The sequence below is a fragment of the Lissotriton helveticus genome, chromosome 1_1, assembly GCF_964261635.1.
Source record: "Lissotriton helveticus chromosome 1_1, aLisHel1.1, whole genome shotgun sequence".
NCBI lineage: Eukaryota > Metazoa > Chordata > Amphibia > Caudata > Salamandridae > Lissotriton > Lissotriton helveticus.
The window spans coordinates 1929810269-1929833620 of record NC_136057.1 but is presented as its reverse complement, the minus strand read 5'-3'; the positions used below and the strand labels follow the sequence as shown (position 1 = coordinate 1929833620).

The 23352-nt window shown below is 46.6% G+C and overlaps 1 protein-coding gene across 1 annotated transcript in view; it reads left to right on the top strand.

Moving 5' to 3' along the window:
- The window catches only part of CACNA1E (calcium voltage-gated channel subunit alpha1 E), a 1292345-nt gene that overhangs the window by 1258355 nt on the left and 10638 nt on the right, over positions 1–23352 (top strand). Inside the window, exon 44 of the mRNA XM_078643465.1 lies at positions 710–900. Coding sequence (XP_078499591.1) covers positions 710–900 — 191 coding nt within the window. The remainder of the gene's footprint in view (positions 1–709; positions 901–23352) is intronic.

Here is a 23352-nt window from a genome sequence, read left to right as displayed (position 1 = left end):
ATGATACCTATCGGTTAGAGTGGGTGGGACTTCCAGGATGAGAGGGACATAGGCAGCTTCCTCCCAGCAATGTGGGCTCATAGATTGTCAGAAGTGTAGCAACACTCCCAAGGAGTTACAGTTGTGAAAGACTTCAATTCTTTCCCTTGTGGGTCACATAAACTTGTGGACATACCCAATATGATGGCCAAACCTCAGACAGTACAACAAAAAGAATCTCAGTTTATTGAGACAAACCCTCCTATTTTGAAACATAATGTGACTGTGAAGTGGAAATTTAACAATACCACATTCACTTGCTTCAAGACAACCCTAGAGGTGGATGCATCATGCAATAACACAAGGACATCGGCTTGAGAGAGACTGAGACAGTTCTCTAATAGTACGGGAAAGAGGGAACATTGGGGAGACAGGAATTAAGGCAGTGTAGCCTTAGTTTTGGAAAAGAGTAGCTCTGGTCTGAGAGCTGAGTACGGCCATCTGTTGGGCACAGTCGATTAAGAGACTTAAACAGGTGCATCACTATGTTTGACAGGAGCAGTTGTAGGGATGACATAATGGGTACTGACACCTAATATATTGGAGCAGAAGGAACTCTGGAGGAGGTGGATAGCATTTCTTAGCAGTTGTATGTGCATCTTGGCCCTTAACATTTGCATATGTTTTCCTTATAACCACTTTGACCTTTTACATTGTCTTTTCACTTTAGGCCACCGATCTGACACACATCGTTCCGGAGGCAGAGAGCGTGGAAGATCAAAGGAACGCAAACATTTACTGTCCCCAGATGTCTCACGTTGCAACTCTGAAGAGAGAAGTCCTCAACCGAACTGTGAGATGCGGGAGCGGCGTCAGTCAAGGTCACCAAGTGAAGGCAGGTCACACACACCTTATATGCAGGTAAGAACAATTTGTTTGCAAATGGAACAGGTGAGAAAGGGCCAGACATTTCTTGAATTAATTTTTCCATCTAGGCAAGAACTTCCTGTGTATGCATTTGCCTTACCAATGCTGTGAATCAATGAATGAATGAAAAGGCATTTCTAGAGCGCATGGCTACCCGGGAGCATCCCAGCGCTAGTAGCGGTGCAGTTTCAACTACGGACAGTCTTAAGGAAACAGATACGTTTTAAGTTGCTTTCGGAAGGTCAAGTGGTTAGGTTCCGGGCGGATATCAATGGGTAGACGGTTCCACAATTTTGTAGCGTTAAATGAGAAGCAACGTCGTCCACTTCGTGTTCTTCTTATTTTTGGTACTAACGCCAGTTGTTTGTTATCTGACCTTAAAGATCTCTTGGGGCGATAAGGTTGAATAATATCTCTGATAGTGGGAGGGCCTTTGCCCGAGAGTGCGTTATACATGATACATAAAGCCTTAAACTAGACTCTTTCTTGGATGGACAGCCAATGGAGTGATGCAAGTGCAGGCTTGGCTGAAAGGCATTTGGGAGTGTTCAAAAGCAAACGTGCAGCACAATTTTGCACCATCTACAATTGTTTAATGGTTGTGAGTGGGGCTCCTAGAGAATGCTGTACCTCTCACATTGCAATGTCTTTCAATGTAGGATGTATATCATCAATTCAAGGTCTGGTTTAGCTTATAATCTAACAATGGAATGTAATTTTAGTTTGCTTATCTATCCCACAAATCCAAGTTGTCTCTATCTTTGCCATTTCCCAAACCATGTAAGTCTGATAGGCTTATCTTCTGAAAAAGGTTTTTCCAACCTACCCAACATCTCATCCATACAGCTTGTTTCTGGGGACACGAGTCCTATTCTGCTGATAATCAGGTCACAGAAATGCAAGTCTATTCTCTGACTTCTTAAGCTTCTGATCTATCTGCCCCTGGATATTGCCATAAAATGTGCCTCAGACGCAATGCCTGGTTGAGGCTGACAGGTTTAAAACCTGAAGCTCATCAGAGAATCGCCACTCTCCTTTTTTAGGGAAATTCCCTCTTCGGATCTTATGCAGATAAGGTGGCCCGAATGAAAACCGAATAAGACGCACCAAAGGTGGTAGGTCTAGATAAGAAAAAAGAATTCAGAAGATGCTACAAACCCTATGACAAGAGGTATTTCATACCTATGGTTCAAATCCATCAAGGGCTGTCTCAACACCAGCAACAACAGCAGCAGCAAAGGCGGTCTCACCATCCCAGAAATCCCTGTAGAGGCAAAGCAGGCCACCACAAAACAATGGACCTCCCTTTCCTCCTTTCTGTCAGTTCTCTGGCGGAGGAAACATTTTCAAGAGCGGCAAAAAATAGAAAACGAAAATTATGTCTTGAATATTGTTAAGAATGGATATTCTCTCAAGTTCAATTCTCCTCCACCTACACTACCTCAGAAGAATTCTTTTGATTTTCATCGAGACTTGCTTTGCAAGGAAGTAAACACCCCACTTCATAAAGAAGCAGTGGAGGAAGTACCTTCTTACCAAAAAGGAACAGGAATTTATTTCCAGTGCTTTTTGGTGCAAGAGAAAGGTCCAAAAGACCCTTTCTTGATCTGAGGCTAACAAACAAATGGATAAAGAAAGAAAGTTTCAGAATGTTGGCCTTGCAACAAGTTTTCTCCTAAGTACATCAAGGGGGCTTGATATGAATAATGGATCATTAAAACGTTTATTTCCACATTCGGATCATACATTTCTAATATTTGTGGTATGAGAACATCACCAACAATGAAATTGTCTTCCCTTCAGCCTGCAATCAGCTCCTCGCAGCTCCTTGAACATTTTTGAAGTGATAGCTGCTCATCAAAAATGAAAGATTTGCAGGTATCTATATCTGGACAACTCGTTAATAAAAGAATCATCTCAAGGTCTAGCAAGCAATCACTTTCATGTGGCAACAAAGGTCTTGTAGACCCTTGGGTTTAAAATCCACTTTCAGAGGTCGACAATTATCCCAGTGCAAAGATTCACTACTTGGGAGAACAATTAGACACCATAGTCGCAAAAGTATTTCCATCGCTGGAGAGACTCTAAACAAACACTTCATCCAATGGCAAGCCAGATTTTCTTATTACTGGGATCAATGGCATCATGCATCTTAACAACGCTTAAAGCCAGACTCCACATGAGGCCATTACAGCAATGCCTGGAGGATAAATGGAACCAGAAATGAAGTTGGAAGAACAAGTTAGCAGTATCCCAACAAGCCATCCAATTACTCCCTTGGTGGTACCAAGCATCCAATCTCTCACTCTCCAGAAGCCATCCAGTGCAAAGTGAAAGCCAAACTCACTCCAGCGGGCATCACTCCGCCTGAGAAGAAAGGGCCCTGTGCCCCAGCACAAAACGCGCTACAAGAAATTTGACCCGACACCCAATATAGACTATGAGAAATATGCTTTCAGCAAGGCTCAACACCCAGGAGGAGCATTGAACTAATTTATGGAGTGTCTGGAAGTACTTCGTAAGCACTGCAGATTCAGTGAATTCGAGGACAGAGCAGCCATGTGAACATGATAATCAAGGGGTGCCAGTCTGACTCATTCCAGAGATGGATGCTCACAGAAACGCACACCCTAGACAAGATGTTAGCAGTGGTAAGAGCTGAAGAGCAAGCTGAGCCTGCTTTCAATTCGCCCAGCGTTGTGTAAGCTTTGTTTTAAAAACCTTTTATTGTTGACCCGTTTTACCTGCAACTTGCACTTTCGCCTGAGCCCAGGACGCCATACTTGTGATAGCTTGTGTAGTCTTGCAGTCCTGTACCTGACCTGCGATGCCCGTATGTAAGAGCGGGCCCGCACCAACACGGGTCAGCGTGCTAGTGGCTGACGCACAAGGGGGGGGGGATCAAAATAGAAAGCTGATGCGACCGCGCAGCATAGAATTGTAACATAACTAGGAACTGCTTGGTCTGTCAGTTGACTGAAACTCTGAGCAAGCCTACTTTCAATTTCTCCAGCGCCGCGTAAACTTTGTTTTAAAAACCTTTTGTTGTTGACTGGTTTTACCTGCACCTTGCACTGTCGCCTAAGCCCAAGATGCCATACTTGTGATAGCTTGTGTAGTCTTGCGGTCCTGTACCTGACCTGCGGTGCCCATATGTAAGAGCGGGCCCACACCAACACAGTTGAGTGTGCTAGTGGCTGACGCACAAGTGGGGATAAAAATAGAATGCTGAAGTGACCGTCCAGAATAGAATTGTAACGTAACTGGTAACTGCTTGGTCTGTTAGTTGCCTGAAATGCTGCGTGAGCCTGCTTTCAATTTAAACCTTTTATTGTTCACTGGTTTTACCTGCACCTGTGCTTTCACCTAAGCCCAGGATGCCATACTTGTGATCGCTTGTGTAGTCTTACAGTCCTGTACCTGACCTGCGATGCCCGTATGTAAGAGCGGGCCCGCACCAACACGGGTCAGCGTGCTAGTGGCTGACGCACAAGGGGGATCAAAATAGAAAGCTGATGCGACCGCGCAGCATAGAATTGTAACATAACTAGGAACTGCTTGGTCTGTCAGTTGCCTGAAACTCTGAGCGAGCCTACTTTCAATTTCTCCAGCGCCGCGTAAGCTTTGTTTTAAAAACCTTTTGTTGTTGACTGGTTTTACCTGCACCTTGCACTGTCGCCTAAGCCCCAGATGCCATACTTGTGATAGCTTGTGTAGTCTTGCAGTCCTGTACCTGACCTGCGGTGCCCATATGTAAGAGCGGGCCCACACCAACTCAGATCAGCCTGCAAGTGGCTGATGCACAAGGGGGGATAAAAATAGAATGCGGATGCGTCCAAGCAATGGACGTGCACAGCGGGCGTGAGGCCGGCGCGTCAAAGGCAAGCCCGTCAGCGCCCGTAATGCGCCAGGACCCCTGTCTGTTTTTCTAATTTAACCTATACCAGGGAACAGCTAGTGGCTCTAAACAATGGTAAGTGTGGCAACACCGCTTTAGTAGTCGGTGATATGAACAACAACACCTTGCTCTGCTCCCATTGCAACTATTCACTCTTCACCAGCAATTTCCCTGCCACCACCCCTGCCTCTAGTTTTCCCAAGGAGGCTTTGTATCTAGTGAAAGTTCCCCTGGAAGTGAACAATTGCTTTACCCCTTCTGTCCCTTCATTCTTTGCCTCTACTGAGGATACAAATGTACCACAATCAAAGAGAGGTTCAATAACCGCTATTCTGCTTAATGCAAGATAAGTTATCAAACATAAATGGGAGCTAGAATGCCTGCTGCAAACATCTGATCCTGACGTGGTTTTTCTCATGGAAACGTGGGCGACTGCCATGTCCGAACCTGACTGGGTGCCGGTGCTGCCAGGTGGATATTCGTTAGCCAGCCTACCCAGGTCTGGACAAATGGATGGTGGGATTGCCATTATTTACAGGGCTGAGTTCAAGCTTACTTTTGAGCCCATACTGCTACCTGGAGCAGAAGCCATGACATTTAACATTAAAATAAGAAATGCAGTATCCTTCCCTGGTCTGCTCCTCTATAGGCAACCTGGGCCTAAATCCCTATTTATCCAAGGCCTACAATCCTTTATGGAGTCCTACCTGGACCCCCCACCTTCACAATATTAAGGGATTTCAATTTTCATTTGGAACTCGTTAAAAACTCATCTACCTCTACGTTGTTAGAAAATCTGGAGAGTTTTGGATTGACACAGATAGTGGCAGGACCCACTCACAAGACACTCCACATGTTGGATGGGATTTTTACAAACAACCTCTCTATTGGGATAAAAAGAATATTGCCGCTGATATGGACTGTCCATATGGTAATTTTCTTTAATCTACCAGATAGGAACAATCACGTACCACTGGTATCTCAACCACCCCTGACTAAAGCACGGTCCTGGTGGAAAATCAAGTTGGATGCCCTTTTTCGACATGCTTGACAACAGCATGCTGACCTTAGTATCAGACTCCTATATGGCGACCGAAAGCTATGACAATTGGACTAAGCCAGCCATGAATCAATTGGCCCCAGAAAGAATACTCAAACAACAAAGGCATAAACCCTCTGCCCCATGGTACAATCTGGAGCTGAAAACCTTAAAACCTAGATGCAGACGCTAATAACTTGCATGTAGGGTGGACTACAGTGTGGTGGGTAAAATAATTATAACTATGCACTAACCAAATATAAAGAAGCAATCATTAGGGATCTCTTATACTAATAAAATAGAGGGGGAAAGAATTCCGCCAAAGAACTCTATAAGACTGTCACTGCCTTATCTAAGCTCCAACAGGGAAATCTATTTGCCCCTGAGCAAGTTCTCTGTGACAAAATGGCTACTTTCTTTCAGTCAAAAGTTCAAACAATATATGAGGAACTAGAGGATCAGGGCTCTGGCCCTGCCACTTTACAGGCGCAATTTACAGAAGCGTTTCAGCTATCACTAGCCACCTGACTAGCTTTGCGCCAATGACAGTGGACACAGTTAATGACCTGTTACTGGCCACTAAGTCAGGATCCCTGACCGATCAATGCCCGCAGGACATCATTCATGGTGACTCTAATAAAGTTAGTGTCTTGCTGGTCCCCCGCCTGGACAATGATATCAGGACTGGTGATATCCCGGTTTCTTCGAAGAAAGCCTGTATCAGACCCATCCTAAAGAAACCTTCCCTTGATCAACTCAAAGTAACAAACTATCGCCCGATCTCCTGCTTGCCCTTAGCAGCCAAAATTTTGGAAAAAGCCATTAACTCGGAGCTAATTGACTCCCTGAATACCAACAATCTTCTAGATTCCACCCAAGATGGCTTTAAATCTGGCCACTCGACGGAGTCTGCACTAATCATGGCCACAGAGGAAATCTGTTGGCAAATTGATGGGGCAGCAGAGCTGTCCTTATTCTACTTGACCTATCAGCCGCGTTCAATACAGTCAATCATACAGTATTACGCAATGGCTGGAGAAATAGGAATTAGGGACACTGCGCTAACACTTCTCACCTATTTTCTAACAGGCAAAGAACAGAGGGTGTGCTGGGAATTTGGAAACAGTCCTCCTATTTGGAATAAAGAATGGTGGCCGGCAGTGGCAGGAGTCTGTCCGGTCCCAGTAGACAAAATGAGAAATCTAGGCATTCTATGTGATGTCTAGCTCAACCTCTCAGGGCAGATTAACCAAGTGACATCGGCCTGCTACTTTGTTTTATAAATACTGCGTAAAATCTTACTATTTCTTCCTCTGGAGCTGAGGAAAACAGTTGTGGTAGCCCTTATTCTTCCCTGAATAGACTACTGCAACGCCCTGTACCTAGGCGCTGACAAACGTCAACTATCAAAACTGCAATCTTTACAGAACACTGCAGCTCGAACCTTGCTGAATATCCCAAAATATAATAATATTTTTGGTGCTATTAGGAATCTCCACTAGCTTTCAGTCAAGCAGCGTACAGAGTTTAAGGCACTCTGTCTGGTTCACAAAGCCTTGTGTGGAGGAGGGCCAATGGACTATCATAAACTATTCCAATTGTAAACCCCCCGCCAAACATTAAGATCGGCTGAGAAAGCTTTGGTCCGCGTTCCTAAAATTAATAAGGCAAGATGGGGAGGCAGATATCTCTCATGTTAAGCATCCACGCTCTGTAATGAGCTACCACTCAACATCACGCTCCAATCCTCCAGATCTCAGTTTAGGAGCTTGGTTAAAACCTGTCTCTTCCCTTCTCAGGAGTGACCGAATATCCTCCTGGTTTCGTTTCATTTCTCCACATTCCCCAGAGCCAAGATGCCTTTGGCATTTATGCGCTTTACATACTCTTTAATTAATTACTTACTGCTGATAGACAAGTAGCTGCAATGAAAGCAGGAACCACTGACTAAAGATAGAGTACTTGTGGTGAAGAGCAGCACAAGGCAAGTAAAGACAGATATAAGTCAAACGGACCAACGCGAGAGTGTTATAGATGTGGTTGATCCTTATCCCATGAAGGAAAGTGCCCTGCTCTTGGACAAACATGCAAAGAATGTGAGAAAGAGAATCACTTCTAGTCCATCTGTCGAGCACAGGACAAGAAAAGGAAGTGTGACCTTCACACGATGAAAGAGAAACCAGAAGAAACAAGCTGGCGCCGGTTGAAAGACAAGGTGAGGCATCATGTGAGGAACATGGAGTCCAAGTCCAAATTAAGTCCTTCCACATCGTCATACAGCCAGTCAACTGGGTCACTATCCAGTGATAGTGATGACGACAGCTAACTCTTCATGATGTCGGTAGGAGACTCGTATAGCTATCTTCAACCTAAAAATGGGCGACAAAGCAGTAAAACTCAAGGTGGACAGCGATGTGACTGTGAATGTAGTAGGAATACAAGAACTAGCATGCCTGCCACACCAGGAGCACCTAGCAGAAACCTGACAGAAAGACTGCACATCGGGTGGGAGGAAGCTCCTGAAGTGCACTGGAAAATTCAAAATGATCCTCAGATACTGGATTCTAGATGTTTAGAAGGCCAAAGTCAGTCCACCAACGTCTATGTTCTAGAAGGCCAAAGGCCCACAACCAACGTACTGTGCCTAGAAACGGCAGCAAGTTTGGGAGTACCCGATATACAACCTGAAGCGAGCAAACGTCCAGTAGTCCATCTAGCATGAATATTCCCTCAATACCTTTCATCATCAACAGTGATGCATCCATCAATGTGATGCAATTCGACAAATTCAGAGAACCGATCCCAGACCTAAACCAGTTAGATGTCCAAGTATATACATGGGACATGTGCAAGTCATGACTCAGGTACGGGTCATTAAAAGCACTGGTATGACAGAAGACAACAACTGTTGAAACCACCAGACATCTGCTACAAGTGATATCATCAGACGCATGCTTCAGTTTCGCGGGCAGCAGCGGAAACAGGACTGATCTCAATCAACTATCACATACAAGCCAACCTAGGAATAACCCCAAAATTCCCCAAGCTATTTCACAGGCTAGGAAAACTGAAGGACGTCCTGCTTAAACTATACATCTTGGAAAACTCCAGCGCCCCCACACCATGGGTCTTGCCAAAAGTAGTAGTACCAAAGAATGACTAAGTTAAGCCTGACTGCTCTGTGTCAAGCTACCAGGTGTTGAGCACAGGTTAATTTGGGGTTTGCTTGTGTCTTATCCTGACATGGATTGTGGTTGCTGCTTGACCTGGGGTCACACCCCAATCAACCAACAACCCAATTTCTTACACTCTCCCTCTGCAGCATCCCTCTACACTGTTGAATCCAGGCAATAATGTTAAGTAAACATGCGTCTGTTCTTCAAGGTTGCTGCCCTACAGATCAGGGACACCAAAAATGTAGCCCACAACAGAGTTAGAAAAATAGAGTAGATTTTAATAAATAAAACAAGACCATAACGGCAATACAGAAATCCAATCAGTAGAACCAGTGATATTGAATTTTAAAGTTTTAAGTACACATAGCGCCAAGAAGCACTATTGGGGATATCTAGTTGCTCCAGATCGGGACAAAGTCATAAGTTCAGGCTGAGCATGATGGAGCATGGGCCAACCACAGTGACCCAGTTAGGCCCACTGAACAAAGTACCTTAAATCATGCTTGTGGAGTGTTGCATGCATCAATGTCAATGATGCATCGCACAGCTGAAGTGATGCATCAGTGTTGACATGCAATGAGGCTGCAGTGCGAGGTCCAGTTGCGCCGATGTCGAGGATCGCATTGACGGGGCTTGCTTGTCATCGAGGCTGCTGTGGATGAGTGATGTGACTATCTGCTCCTGAGAAGAGTCACAATGCAGTGGTATTGAAGCCTATGCATCAAACCCAAGTTGCATGACGCAGAGACGATTTGAGTCTTTTGTGAACGGCCCAATCCATGCAGCAGTGGAGATGTCGGTTTTGCTCAAGGATGCGCCGCTCACCCGAGGAGATGGCACCATAGGCCCACTTCCAAGGGTCCAGGACTGGCGTGGCACCACTTGGTAGGGTAGACTCACAAATGGCAGAGTTTAGGTGCAAAAGCATGGTGGCTGAACATTTTTTTATGTTCCTGAGACTTCAGATCAGGAAGCCAGCCAACCAGCCCTTAGAGTCACTCTGGGTTCAAAACTAGGAGGCAGGCCCAGTCTTTCTCACCCAAACAAGAGGGTAGCAGGTCAGCACAGCAAAGCCAGAGTCCAGCAGTGTGCAGTCCAACAGAGTGGCAGTACATCAGCAGCACAGCAGACCTTCTTCCTGGCAGACTATCCATAGGAAGGAAGTGTACTGAAGTGGCGGTGTCTGAGGTCCAATTCTTATAGCCAGTTGTGACTTTGAAGTGGGGGAGACTTCGAAGACCTGCCTTTGAAGTGCACCGATGTCTTACCCTCCGTGTCCCGGCTCCACACTAATTACAAGAGGTATGAACCCCGTTGTGTGGGGACAGAACACAGCCTGTCCAGATGTAAGTGATGCTAGATCCAGCTCCTCCTTCCCATCCTGCCAGGGATGGCCCGTCAAGTCACACCTAAGTTCCCATTGTATGTGGATATCTAGAAGGAATACGCAAAGCCCAACTGCACCTAGTCATGTGACTAAAGACAGGTTGCAGGCACCAAATGGCTAAAGAATGAAAATGATAACTTTGTAAAAGTAGCATTTTCGGAATTGCAATTTAAAATCTGATGTCACCATAAATTAGGATTTTAAATTGTATTTCCAGAGACACTAAACCTGAAGAAATTATCTCTTCCCATTTGGAAATTATGCTTATAAATGTAAGGCAACACCAAATGTATCCTATGGGAGAGATAGGCCTTGCTGTAGTGTAAAACTAATTTTCGAATTTTTTACTACCGGGGCATGTAAAATTAAAACATGTGCATGTCCTATTTTTAAATACATTGCACCCTGCCCTCTGTACTGAACAGGACCTACCCTAGGGTGACTTGTATGTATTAAAAAGGAAGGTTTGGGCGTGGCAAAATGTTTATTTTGCCAGGTCGAAATGGCAGTTTAAAACTGCGCACACAGGCTTTGCAATGGCAGGTCTGAGACGTTTAAAGGGTTACTCAAGTGGGTGGTACACTCAGTGCTGCAGGTCCACAAGTATCATTTAATTTACAGGCCCTGGGCACAGGTGGTGCACTTTATTAGAGATGTATAAGTAAATTCAATATGCAGAAGTTAGGGTAAACCAATAATAACATGTTTAGAGGAGAGAGCACATACACTTAGCACAAGTTAGCAGTGGGAAAGTGCACAGAGTCATAATAACGGCAAAACAAGGTCAGAAAATGGTGTAGGAAGGCACACAGTTGGGGGGGGGGGGGGGATCACCCTAAGGCTGACAGGTCAAATAGACAGACACTTTTATGTCCTCTCTTTCAATGAGAAGAGAAATGTATGTACCCACTATTCACTTCAAAATGTGTACTATATTTACTGATTGCTTTTCTATTAAAAGCATGTGAATCTATGAAAGATTTAATAATGAGAATAAAAATGTGCTTACCTGTAACTATAGTTCTCCAGTCTTTGTATCTTTCATAGATTGACATTTGACTCTCCTTACCCTTAGTTTGGGCTTACCTATTTATTACCACACACTTTTACAACAAAACCGGAGGTATGGTGGCCTTTGGAGCAAATGGTGTTCTTTGAGCTTGCCTCTGATTGAATTGATGTGCATAGGCAAATATTGTAATTGTGTTAAAGCTTTCCAGGCAATGTTTAACAATGCACAGCTTACTATCCCTCCAGTGAGACTCCCAGCTCAACAATGGGAATGGATCAAGCATAGGAATCTGTGAATTATACCAAGGCTGGAGAACTACAGTTACAGGTAAATAACCTATTTCTTCTAATGTATTTTGAGGAGCCTCTATGTCAACCTATACTGCCCAATCAATGTTCCCCTTGTAGGAAGGTTACCTTACAGATGATCATAAGGAGGGTGAGGTACTCGTTGATGCCCCATATCCTTGAGATGTAGAATGGGATGCAAAGTGGCACCCAAGTGACACCAAGCACTGGTCCATTCACCTCTTCCCCTGCTGGCTCACTGCCAGTCAACATAGTATGCATATTAAGTGTCAGATTCAAGCATCCAATAACCAGTAGAATTCACTGACTTTTCCCACCTATATGCAGGATTCTAGAGTACTTTTTTTTACAAAACATGTATTAAAAAATGTATACATGCTTTTATTATAAAAAAAACAAGTTATTCTGAGAAACAGCCTATTAAAGACTATATTGGTCAATTTACTTTAAAAATAAACACATTTTGTACATTAAAAAAGTCACTAAACTAACCGAGTGACTAAAAACTCTGATTAGGCACAATGTAGACTAATAGGCTGAAGTCTGTAAGGGTGGAAAACTTTTGCTGCTACTTTAAGTAAAGAAAGCCCAAACAATCTGCAACACAGTCTGTATTTTGTGCCTTCCATAATCATATTGTCCTGACTCCTGCAAATTATGTAGGAACATGTCCACCATAACTTTAAAAGATTTCCAAGGACAGTTCAGAGGGAAATCCAGGGAAATATCACAGAGGAAGAAAAGAAGAATCACAAGCACCCGGTCAGCGTTGAGGATCATGACGTCCAAGATGGAGTCTTTTACCTGCTCGCTGCAAAGGGCTGACTTGATCTCATGAAGGGGTAGATGCTGAGGACAAGGAAGTAAACATCAAAGACTGTATCAATCTTGATTAGGCACTCAACATAATGGGATTCCGCTTCTAGCAGATCACTCCATCTATCAGTAGAATGGGTCCGCAGACTGAAAAAGATGAGGGTGCTACATAAGCCTGGCACTGAATATCCCTGTACATACTCCTACCAGCGAAGTATCTCCAGCTGTGGCTGTCTCCTCTGCTTTGGCTCAGTAGCTTGATCATGGAGTTTACCTGTACCTCATCCATCTCTGGTAACTCCTGTGCCTCTGGTAGTTCCCCGTCCTACTGTGCCTGCGCCACCTAAGGCAAATCCGCATATGCTGCCTCTACCAATAGTACCTCAGCCACCTATTGATGTTCCTTAGATTTCTCATCTTCAGAGCTTGGCGCTATGGAGCCAGATGACTCTGCTCCTAGCACCTCCAATCTGGACCCAGCTCCAGGACTGTCCAGATGACCTCAATCTACCTCGGACTTACGAATGCCAGACTTTCCCGAGTTTCCTGCAACAGGGTTGGATCCAACTGCATTTCTTAATGCCTTGTTTTTCTTGTTTGCTAGAGCATTGATGTAACTCAGGGCACCTTTAGGCCTCATAGCACCGAACAGCCTCCCAATGTTTATGGCATTGGCCTTATACCACTCTGCTCTGTACCACCAAGACCGACTCTGACTAACCCATCCTTTGACCCAACGTTTCGATATACTTCACCACATCTACCTGCACCACCACTTCCACCACTGCTGCCATCACTGATATCATCACTGCCTAGATGTACGGCACCATCACACCAGTTCACAAAATCGTGCCATAACAAAGGCGTAGAGGCTACAGGAGGAAAAGGGATTAAAGACAGAGGATTCATGAAATATTCTGATCTAACTCTGACCCTCTGAATTTATATGCATTAGGCAAAGAGGATGCCATTGGTCTTGGCCAAAAATCTTCCAGATTGTCATCTAAAAATTTACTGGACTCCTCCCCTGAAATGAAAATTAACTTCCCAGCAGGACCTCCCTCACCAAAGGTCATGACTTCCACTCAGTGGGAAAAAGACAACTGAAGTGCTGGAATTGCAGCTTACAACAGTGGAGGTTAAATTCAATGTTCTATGGAAGAACTGCTTCCGGTGGTCCATGTGGTAGAACCTCTACTGCCATTCAGAGAAGCCTCCTAGACCCAGTTCTAGCAGCATGAGAAAGATACACTTCTGCTCCAGGAGTTAATAGAGAAGTAGCTTGCCACCACAGCCCTCCTGCTGGAAATATTTGTTCTTTTTGTCTCACCCTTCAGCAGAGAACTTGATCATACAGGTGTCACGTTAATCGGGACAGCCAGCGAGGACCTTCCTGACTAAACTGTTGGATAGAGAGTCAAAGTGCTTAGAAGCTTGAGGTAAAAAGACCTTGTCTTCAGGAAGCATGGCTTAGAAGTCCCTGAATGCAAACTGCCTTCTAGTACGCTACACCCATGCCTTGTAGAATATGGCTAAGATGGGGGTGCTTCATGTACCTGAAGACATAAGAGCCAGTTTTCAGGAGGTTATTCAGGATGACCAGAACGCATCATGCCACATCATAAAATCTGGACTGGATACCACCAACTCCGTAGTCCTAGCCATGGGTAGCTCTGTCTCAATTTGCAGGCATGCTTGGCTACTCATGTTAAACTTCTCCTCTGATATCTGAGCTGATTTAATGGTAGAGAAACTTTGGCTGTTTGGCGGTGAGACGAATTGGACACTGGAGCGTTTTAAAACCAGTAAAGAGACAGCCCTTTCTTGGCACTCCTACAGAGAGGAACTGTGGAGTTAGTGCCCGGAACCATAACAGGGCCAAAGATGTTTCTCCTCACACTTCCTTGTCCCCCAAAAGGACGGATGTCTCTTTCTGATTTTAGACCTCAGAGCCTTGAACCTTCACTTCAATAAAAGAAGCTCAAGACCCTAGCTCAAGTTTTTCTGGTGTTGGAAGCTGGAGAGTGAATGGTGTCACTGGACCTCCAGGATACATACTTCCATATCCGCATCCTATAGTTGCATCTGAAATACTTGCACTCTGTGGCTGTTTCCAAGCACCACCAATTTGCAAAGTCCTCCTTTGGCTTAACATCTTCGCCACAAGCCCTCATTTGGCTTAACATCTTCGCCACAAGTCTCCAAGAAGGCATTGGTGGTGGTTGCAGCTAACCTCCAAAAGTTGGACATCACACTTTCCTACATACCTGCAGGCCTGGCCAATCAAAGCTGGCTCACTAGAGGTGATTATTCACCATCTGCAGTTAATAGTATCCCTATCCTTCAACCTAGACTTTTAGATCAATTAGCGCAAATCTCACCTGAGGTCTTCCCACTGACACTGGTTCATACGGTCAGTGCTGGATACCACACTCTCTGTGCCTATCCTTCGCCTCCGAGAATAACCGACATCTGAGAAATGGTCCCATATTTCAAGCAAGAGTTCTCGGATTCATGGGTGTGCTAGCTTCCTGCATTCTTCTAGTCCTACATGCATGTTGGCACATGAAAGCCCTGCATTGCTGCCTCCGCATACAGTGGCAGCAAGGAGACATGTTGGACTCCATCATCATCTCCCCCAGTGCAGCAGTGGAGGTAGATTGGTGGGGGAACAAGACAAACCAGGGGGGTGTACTCCATATGGCTATAACATCACCTGATGCCAGTTTGGATGCAGACCCAAAGTCAGCATCCCTTACTGGCAATGTACAAGCTGGGAAGTTTCCGATTCCAGTCTGGAGTTTAGAATTATTCTTCAGGTGCGACTTCTGTAGGTAGATAGAATATCTAACAGGAAGATTGTTACAGCAGATAAGTAACTTTTTCTTTCTGCACACAGTCTACCAATTTAAAATGTCTCCACTGTGGCACACACAACCTACAATTGGAGATATCTCCAATTTTACACATGTAGGCATCAAATGGAAAATATTTTAAGTATGGCACACATTACCATCCTTGGTAGATGTTTCAAGTTCAAATACATATCGTAGAAACAGAAGAGCTGAGAGAGACCCACAGATAGAGACATACTGAAAAATACGCATACATGAACATGCCAATCACCATGCCCCCAAGAATGCACATGCCCCACCAATGAATGATCTTTTCAGTTGACAAACATATTTATACAATGTTATGTTATGTTATGTTAAATTCGATATATATAGCGCCAAATCACCGACAGGTCTCTTAGCGCTTGGAACCAAGGGAGAGAAAGTGGCTGCTGAGGGGTTGGAAAGTGCACGAATCATCAGAGGTTACTCTAAACTTAGTGCTTCTTTAAACAGAAGAGTTTTAAGTGATTTCCGAAAGAAAAACAGGTTGGATTCTTAGCGGAGGTGCTCCGGTAGTTTATTCCAGAGCTGTGGGACCAGCACTGAGAAAGATCTACCACCTTTCGAGGAATGGAGATCTACCCAGTTTGCCACACACACACACACACACACACATCTGAAGATATACCCAATTATGCTCCTAAATCACTTGTATAGATATTTCACTGCATATCAATCACAGAGAAATTTCTGATCAATACTTCTAATTGCAGATTCCTCACCTTGAGACTCCTGCGTGCCTGTAGGTAGTGCCATGTGACACTCCGTCAACGTCATTCTATTCCGGAAGTCACAAATGGAGATACATATAAGCTATACCCATGGGGGGCATCCAGAACTCTGCTCCTTCTTTCTTGACTCTGTGAAGACTTTTCTTTTGAAAATTTCCTGTATGCAGGTGACATGTCACTCTCTAAATGTAGAGGGTTTAAACTTTGTAAGGACAATCCCAAAGTGATGCATGTGACAGATCCCCATGAGCAGTAGCGGTCAGTGGTAGGAGTGCTGCCGAGCGATGGCATGGGGCGTGGGAGGGGCAAGGTGGGGGGTAGTAAACTATGGAATACGGCCAAATACAGGTAAGTAAACATATAAATAAATAAAACAAATGTTGTTGCGTGCACTGCATCGCCAAATTCGATGCAGTGCGCGTAACGAAATTCATTTTATTTATTTAAATGCTTACTTACCTGTATTTGGCCGTATTCCATAGTTTACTATCCCCGCCCTGACCCTCCTCCGCCCCACATCACCACACGGCAGCACTCCTACCACTGACCCCTACTACCCATGAGGTATGCCTCTGGTACCTGGGTTTTATGCACAACTTCAAGGCCTATGATGACTACACTCAGATGAATCCTACAGCCATTCTAAAATGTGGAGCAAAGCTGTATATGGCAAAACACTGTCAGTCTCTATTCTGGTCAAGTGGGACTTGGCCCCTTCCCACGTCACTCACACTTGAGCATAGGTGCAAGCTCCTCACCGTGCCACCAGGTCTGACTCTTGTTCTACTGAGAAGTCTATCCCATCCTTGGTTCCGATACACTCCAAGTTTCTGGGTCCGTTGGGGACATCACAGCAGGTAGAAGCCTTTCAAGAGGCCATGCTCCGCATCTTTGGCATGCTTCTGGCTCCCTCTGGTCCACCTTCGGGTCTCAAGGATCTGCAGGACCCTCCAGTTGGGTACTGCTGGTATGTTCGCCCTTAGTGTCACCTGTGTCCCTTAAATCCAATTCATAATCTGTACTGGCATTGATACCAGTTTCAGACCTGGTGCCAAAATTAGCACAAGCTCCTCGAACATCGACACTGGCACTCAAAGGAGACCATGTTCAGATAAATATGTGCCACAGCCAACACTGAATCTATCAGACTCAGATACATTTCCACTCCAGCCTAGTCATGCACACACTTTACACAAGCATGTTGGCTTTGAATCAGGCCAGAGCCAACCATATGGATAAAAAAGTGGCGGGGCTGGGGAAGACTTTGCCTCACCCTATGATGAGGACAACTGGTATTTGGAAGATCAGGATGCCAATGGGTTGGGCCCCTACCTGATATTGGGTTGGCTTCTCCCAGTCCAGCAACAGAAGAAATTAATCTTTCTCCACTATGATTATCAGGGTTGCTGAGGTCCTTAACCTCTATATTACTGCTATAAATGTAAAAACAAACATGCGGACAGAGGTCCGACAGCCTCACCAGGCATGGATCAAACCTCTCTTGCCTCTTAATAAGGCCCTAACTGACACACTGTTGGGCACTTGACTAAACCCTGCTCCTCCTGCCCTAGTCAACCAACAAGTCACCCACCACCACAGACTTGCCCAAGGCAACCCAGATATTTTTAACTCAGCATCCAGGCCATGCAAGCTTGGTGGTACAAGCTTCCACTATTGGAGTAAACCCTAACGCCTTCCCGACCAGTCCTCTTGAGAGAGAGTTAAAACATGTGGATACCTTTGGAAAACAAATGTTCTCTCGGCAAGCCTTGCTTTGAGATGAGTTAATACAGGTTTTCTACTCGGTCGCTACACCCACAAACTTTGGGACATGGTCCGTGAGATCTCAACGGCGGTCCCAGATGACGTACATACCTTCTTAGAACAAACCATTCAGAATAGTCGGGATGCGTCCAAATTCGTCATCCTTTCAGGCATAGACACTATGTATTGTCTGAGAATGAGAGTGGTGCTCTGCCACCATGCATGGAAGATGTTCTTAGGCTTCTCCTAGGGCATCCAGGTGTCCTTAACGGGCATGCCCTTTTACAGCTGCCTTCTGTTTGGTGAAAAGTGGGACTCAGCCATGGAGAATTTTAAGTGCCACAGCACTTCATCATAGATCATAATTACATTTTATGCCAAGGAAGTCAATGGTCTTTTGGCCAAAGGAGCCATAGAGAGAGTACCGGCCTCGTAAGTGGGGGCTGGATGCTATTCCCACAGTTTCATGGTACCAAAGAAGGATGGAGGCCTCTACCCCTTCCTAGCTCTTCACCCTCTCAAGGCTTTCCTGCCCACGGACAAGTTCATAATGCTTATCTTGGCCCAAGTTATGTCTGACCTGGATCCCGGAAGTTGGATGGTGGCCCTGGACCTACAGGACGCTTATTTTCACATCCCCATGCTGCAGGCCCTCAGGTGCTACTGGAGGTTCAAGGTGGGCCACAAACACTCTCAATTTGCATGTTCCTTTCGGCCTCACCAATGCCCCTTGGGTGTTCCAGAATGTGATGGTCAGCAGGGCAGGGATGGTCGAGAGGGACCTGGCAGCTGGACTGCCCTTTGGCGGTGGCCAGCCCGCGGTGGGGTGGCTGGGTGTAAGGGCTACCATCTCTGCCTATTGTGGCACCCGGTCTGAACCTACAGATTCTGTGGGGGGGCCGATGGCCGGTGTTGCTTATCTGTGGGCACCCCTGGCACACCGCTGATCTCCTTGAACTGTGCCTTCTTTGTGTCGCCCATCCGGCCTTGCTGGGTGTGTCTGGCCCTCACATGGAGGACTGGCTCGCTCACTGCTACCCTCACTTGCGTTCACTATGAGGTACCCTGGGGGCTGCCTGCCAACCGATTTCCCTGCCGTGGAAGATAGTGTGCGTCCCTTTGCCCCTTGGTGATACAGAGGTTTGGTCTGGGCCCTGATGCGGAGGCTGGCCTAAGCGCCAGTGAAGCCAATTTACATTTTAAGACCTCCTGCACCTTCCACGGACTATTGATCTCAAGGGAGGTGGCGGGCCGCAGAGAGGGCCCGATCCGCTTCTGAAATAGGGGCTGGGCCACCTCCCATAGCTAGAGCCCACGCTGGGCCCTCTGGTGACTCCATATACAGGAGACCTCCCGTCCCCTCCCAAGGATAATACACCGCTGCCCCCCAACTTCACCACACTATGGGCAAGCATGAGGGAAGGCAGACCAATCTTTCATTTGAGAAGCGATGTGCTACTGGCAGGCTGACCACACCAACGATGGTGGGGCTGGCCCTCCTCAAGCTGAAGATTCTGATGAGGCGGAGATAGACCTAAGGAAAATACTCATGGAGGTCAAATCAAGCTTGAAAACAATTGATTCCAAACTAGGTCTACTTACCTCACGCCTGGACCGTGTTAAGAAGCGAGTAGACATGCAAGACACCAGGCTTGATCAGTTGGAAACTTACATGTCAGATGCCAATGACTGTCGCAAAGGAACAGCTCCTGCGCATGGATAGAGCGATGTATCTCATAAAGGCCAAAAACGAGGACCTCAAAGCCCATTCAAGGCACAACAACATTCACATTGTGTGTGCGGGAAACCAGCGCGATCTCTAAAATGGAGCACTTTGTTGAAACCTACCTAAAAGACATCTTTGAGCGGAAATGTCTCCAATATTCATTGTCGAACTCGCCCATAGGTCACTTTGTACCAGGCCTCCACCCTGGGCCCTCCCCATACCTATCGTAGCTCGTCCATTAAACTACAGGGACCGCGACACAGTCCTCAGGCTGCCTCGTGAAAAGGGACAAATGCCACACCAGGTTAACACTATATCCTTTATCCCGATTTCACCCTGGCGGTGCAGGCCACCCTCCAGGATTTCCTACCTGCCAAACGACAGTTGAAGCAGGAGGGTGTACCATATGCCCTCTTATACCCGGCAAAACTCAAGATTACGCCGGAGTGTAAGATACGTTATATCACGGATGCGCAAAACAAGCTCTAAAATTTGCCAAACAAAAGTCCAAACCTACCCAGTCTCCGGCGATCTTGCCACGCTCCTCAGCCGAGGCATAGCTAATCGACAATGTCTGATAATCTGTTGTGTTCCATAGTCTCCTATAGCTGATGCATCTTGTCGCTGCAGTCTGGAGATGCTGGTTGGTCTACAGACATGCTAGGTATATCCTAGCTAATGATGATATTCCACAAAAATCACACTGCTTTCATTTCGTTACTCATGCCTGCATGTGCATGTTTCTCTTCTAGATTTGCCTTGATTGATTGGGAGGCCCAGACAGTTCTCAAAGCTAGGCCACCCACCATCATTGGCGGGTAGTCAGTTTGGTGTTTCCAGTGCCCCACTGGATAATTCCCAGTTACCATTGTTAAGGGGAGGGTATCACAACCTAATTGGGGGGGTTGATGTGGATGGAGGGCGGTACAGGGTATGTTCAATTGATGTTGGTGTTCAGGGCAGGGGGGTTCGGAGAGTTAAAAAAGTTCTTGGTTACAAATTAGGCATAGGCAAAACACAATACAACATTTTTAAGCATTTGGATCTGGTACAGCACACCTTTTCAGCACAACACATGCCACTCAGATCACACCCATTTCCTCTCATTCTAATCCTGAATAAGATGTCCACGGTCACCTGCAATAAGTGGAAGGTGAGTTGGCTAAATAATGGCCGAAAAGTCGGATTGATTCACGTTTACCTGGTCAGACACAAAATTGACAATTCTCTCCGTCAAGAAAACCACTTAGCCAAAGCCCCTCTTCCCAGTTTGTTCACTCAAGGATGGGGGGTGACCTATTCCTCAACCTATTCTAACTATGACAGGGGGGTCAGCATCTTCATATGGAAGGGCCTCGCATGGAAAGCATCTCACTGTCTTAGGGACAAACACGGCCTCTACGTCATATTGGCAGGTACATTATTTAATCGCCCTGTAACACTGGCTGCCATTTACTGGCCTAACATTGATAACCCTGATTTTTTTGTAAAGATGTGGCATTTAATTGCTGATATCGGTCTCTGAACAGTGCTCTGGAGTGGCGACTTTAACGTCCCTTTAGATGACTCAATTGACAGAGCAGGCAGCTCTGGGCGCCCCCACAATCATGCAGCCAAAACTCATTAATCTCAGACAATCACCTTATAGATGTTTGGAGAACTGCACACCGTCAGGTCCGCAAAGGCACCTACTTATCCCTACAGCACAAAGCGTGGTACAGAATTGATTATTGGCTAACTAACAGGGACTTCCATGTTACACCCCATCCCCCTCACACCTTTTCCGACCACGCTCCAGTGCAGCTGATCATTCAAATGCCTCTCCCTGTGCATTTTCTTGGTGGATGCCGCAGGGCACCCTGCGAAATGCAGCTTTTAGAGAGGAAATTCGTGGGACATCCTGGAGTATTTTGAGCTATTTGCTGGTTTGGTCAGTTCACCCTCTGTTCATGGAAAGCGTTCAAAGCAGTCATAAAAAGTATATGCACTCCCAAACAGAATGGTATCCTTAGAGATATTAGCAGAACGCTTAAGAGACTAGAGGCTGATATTGCAGCCCTGGAGTCAATCAATCAATCAGGGAATTTGTAAAGCACAATGCTTACCCGCTAGGGTCTCAAGGCGCTGGGGGGGGGGGTGTGGGAGCTGCAGCTAGTGGTCGAAGAGCCAGGTCTTGTGCAGTCTTCTGAATGCCGGGACGTCTGCGGTCTGTCGTAGGAGGAGGGGGAGGGCGTTCCAGGACTTGGCGGCGCGGTGGGAGAAGGATCTGCCCCCGGAAGTGGTTCTGTGGATGCGCGGGACGGCGGCCAGGGATAGGTCGGCGGAGCGAGAGATTCCTGTTGGGTACGTAGAAGGAGAGTCTGTCGTTGAGGTAGGCTGGGCCAGTGTTGTGGAGTTCCTTGTGTGCGTGGATCATGAGTTTGAATGTCATTCTTTTGTCGACGGGGAGCCAGTGCAGGTCTCTCAGGTGCGGGGTGATGTGGTCTCGGCATGGGACGTTGAGGATCAGGCGTGCGGAGGCGTTCTGTATTCTTTGGAGTCTGTTGATGAGTTTGGACGGGGCTCCGGCATAGAGGGCGTTTCCGTAGTCAAGTCGGCTGCTGACGAGGGCGTGGGTGACGGTTTTCCGTGTGTCCATCGGGATCCATCTGTAGATCTTGCGGAGCATGCGGAGAGTGTGGAAGCAGGAGGAGGAGACTGCGTTGACTTGGTTGGTCATGCTGAGCTTGGAGTCGAGGATGATCCCTAGGTTGCGTGCGTGGTTGGTTGGTGCTGGGGGGGTTCCCAGTGATACTGGCCACCAGGAGTCATCCCACGCTGACGGATTGGGCCCGAAGATGAGGACCTCCGTCTTGTCCGTGTTCAGTTTGAGTCGGCTTGCCTCCATCCATTCGGCGACAGCCTTCTTGCCCTGGTGTAGGTTGGATTTGGCGGTGAGGGGGTCTTTGGTGAGGCAGAGGATCAGCTGGGTGTCGTCGGCGTAGGAGATTTTGTTGAGGTCGTGTAGTCTGGCGATGCGAGCGAGGGGGGTCATGTAGACATTGAACAGAGTCGGGCTGAGTGAGGATCCCTGGGGGACGCCGCAGAAGGTAGTGGTGGATCCGGAGTGGAACGGGGGGAGGCGGACTCTCTGGGCTCTGTCGGTGAGGAAGGAGGTGGTCCAGTCCAGGGCCTTGTCTCGGATCCCTGCATCGTAGAGGTGTGTGCGCAGTATGTGGTGGCAGACGGTGTCAAAGGCGGCAGAGAGGTCCAGGAGGATGAGGGCCGCTGTCTCGCCGCTGTCGAGTAGGATTCTGATGTCATCTGTGGCGGCGATGAGGGCAGTCTCGGTGCTGTAGTTGCTGTGGAAGCCTGACTGGGAGGGGTCCAGGATGCTGTTGTCTTCTAGGTAGCGGGTGATCTGGGTGTTGACAATCTTTTCCATTACTTTCGCAGGGAATGGAAGCAGGGAGATGGGCCGGAAGTTCTTGAGGTCGCTCGGGCTAGCCTTGGGTTTCTTCAGGAGGGCGTTGATCTAGGCGTGTTTCCAGCTCTTCGGGAAGGTAGCGGTCTTGAAGGAGAGGTTGATAATGTTACGCAGGTGGGGTGCGATGATGCTGACGGCTTTGTTGGCGATGTGGTGGGGGAGCGGGTCAGACGGGGAGCCTGAGTGGATGGTGCTCATGGTCCTGGTTATGTCTTCGGTGCTCACG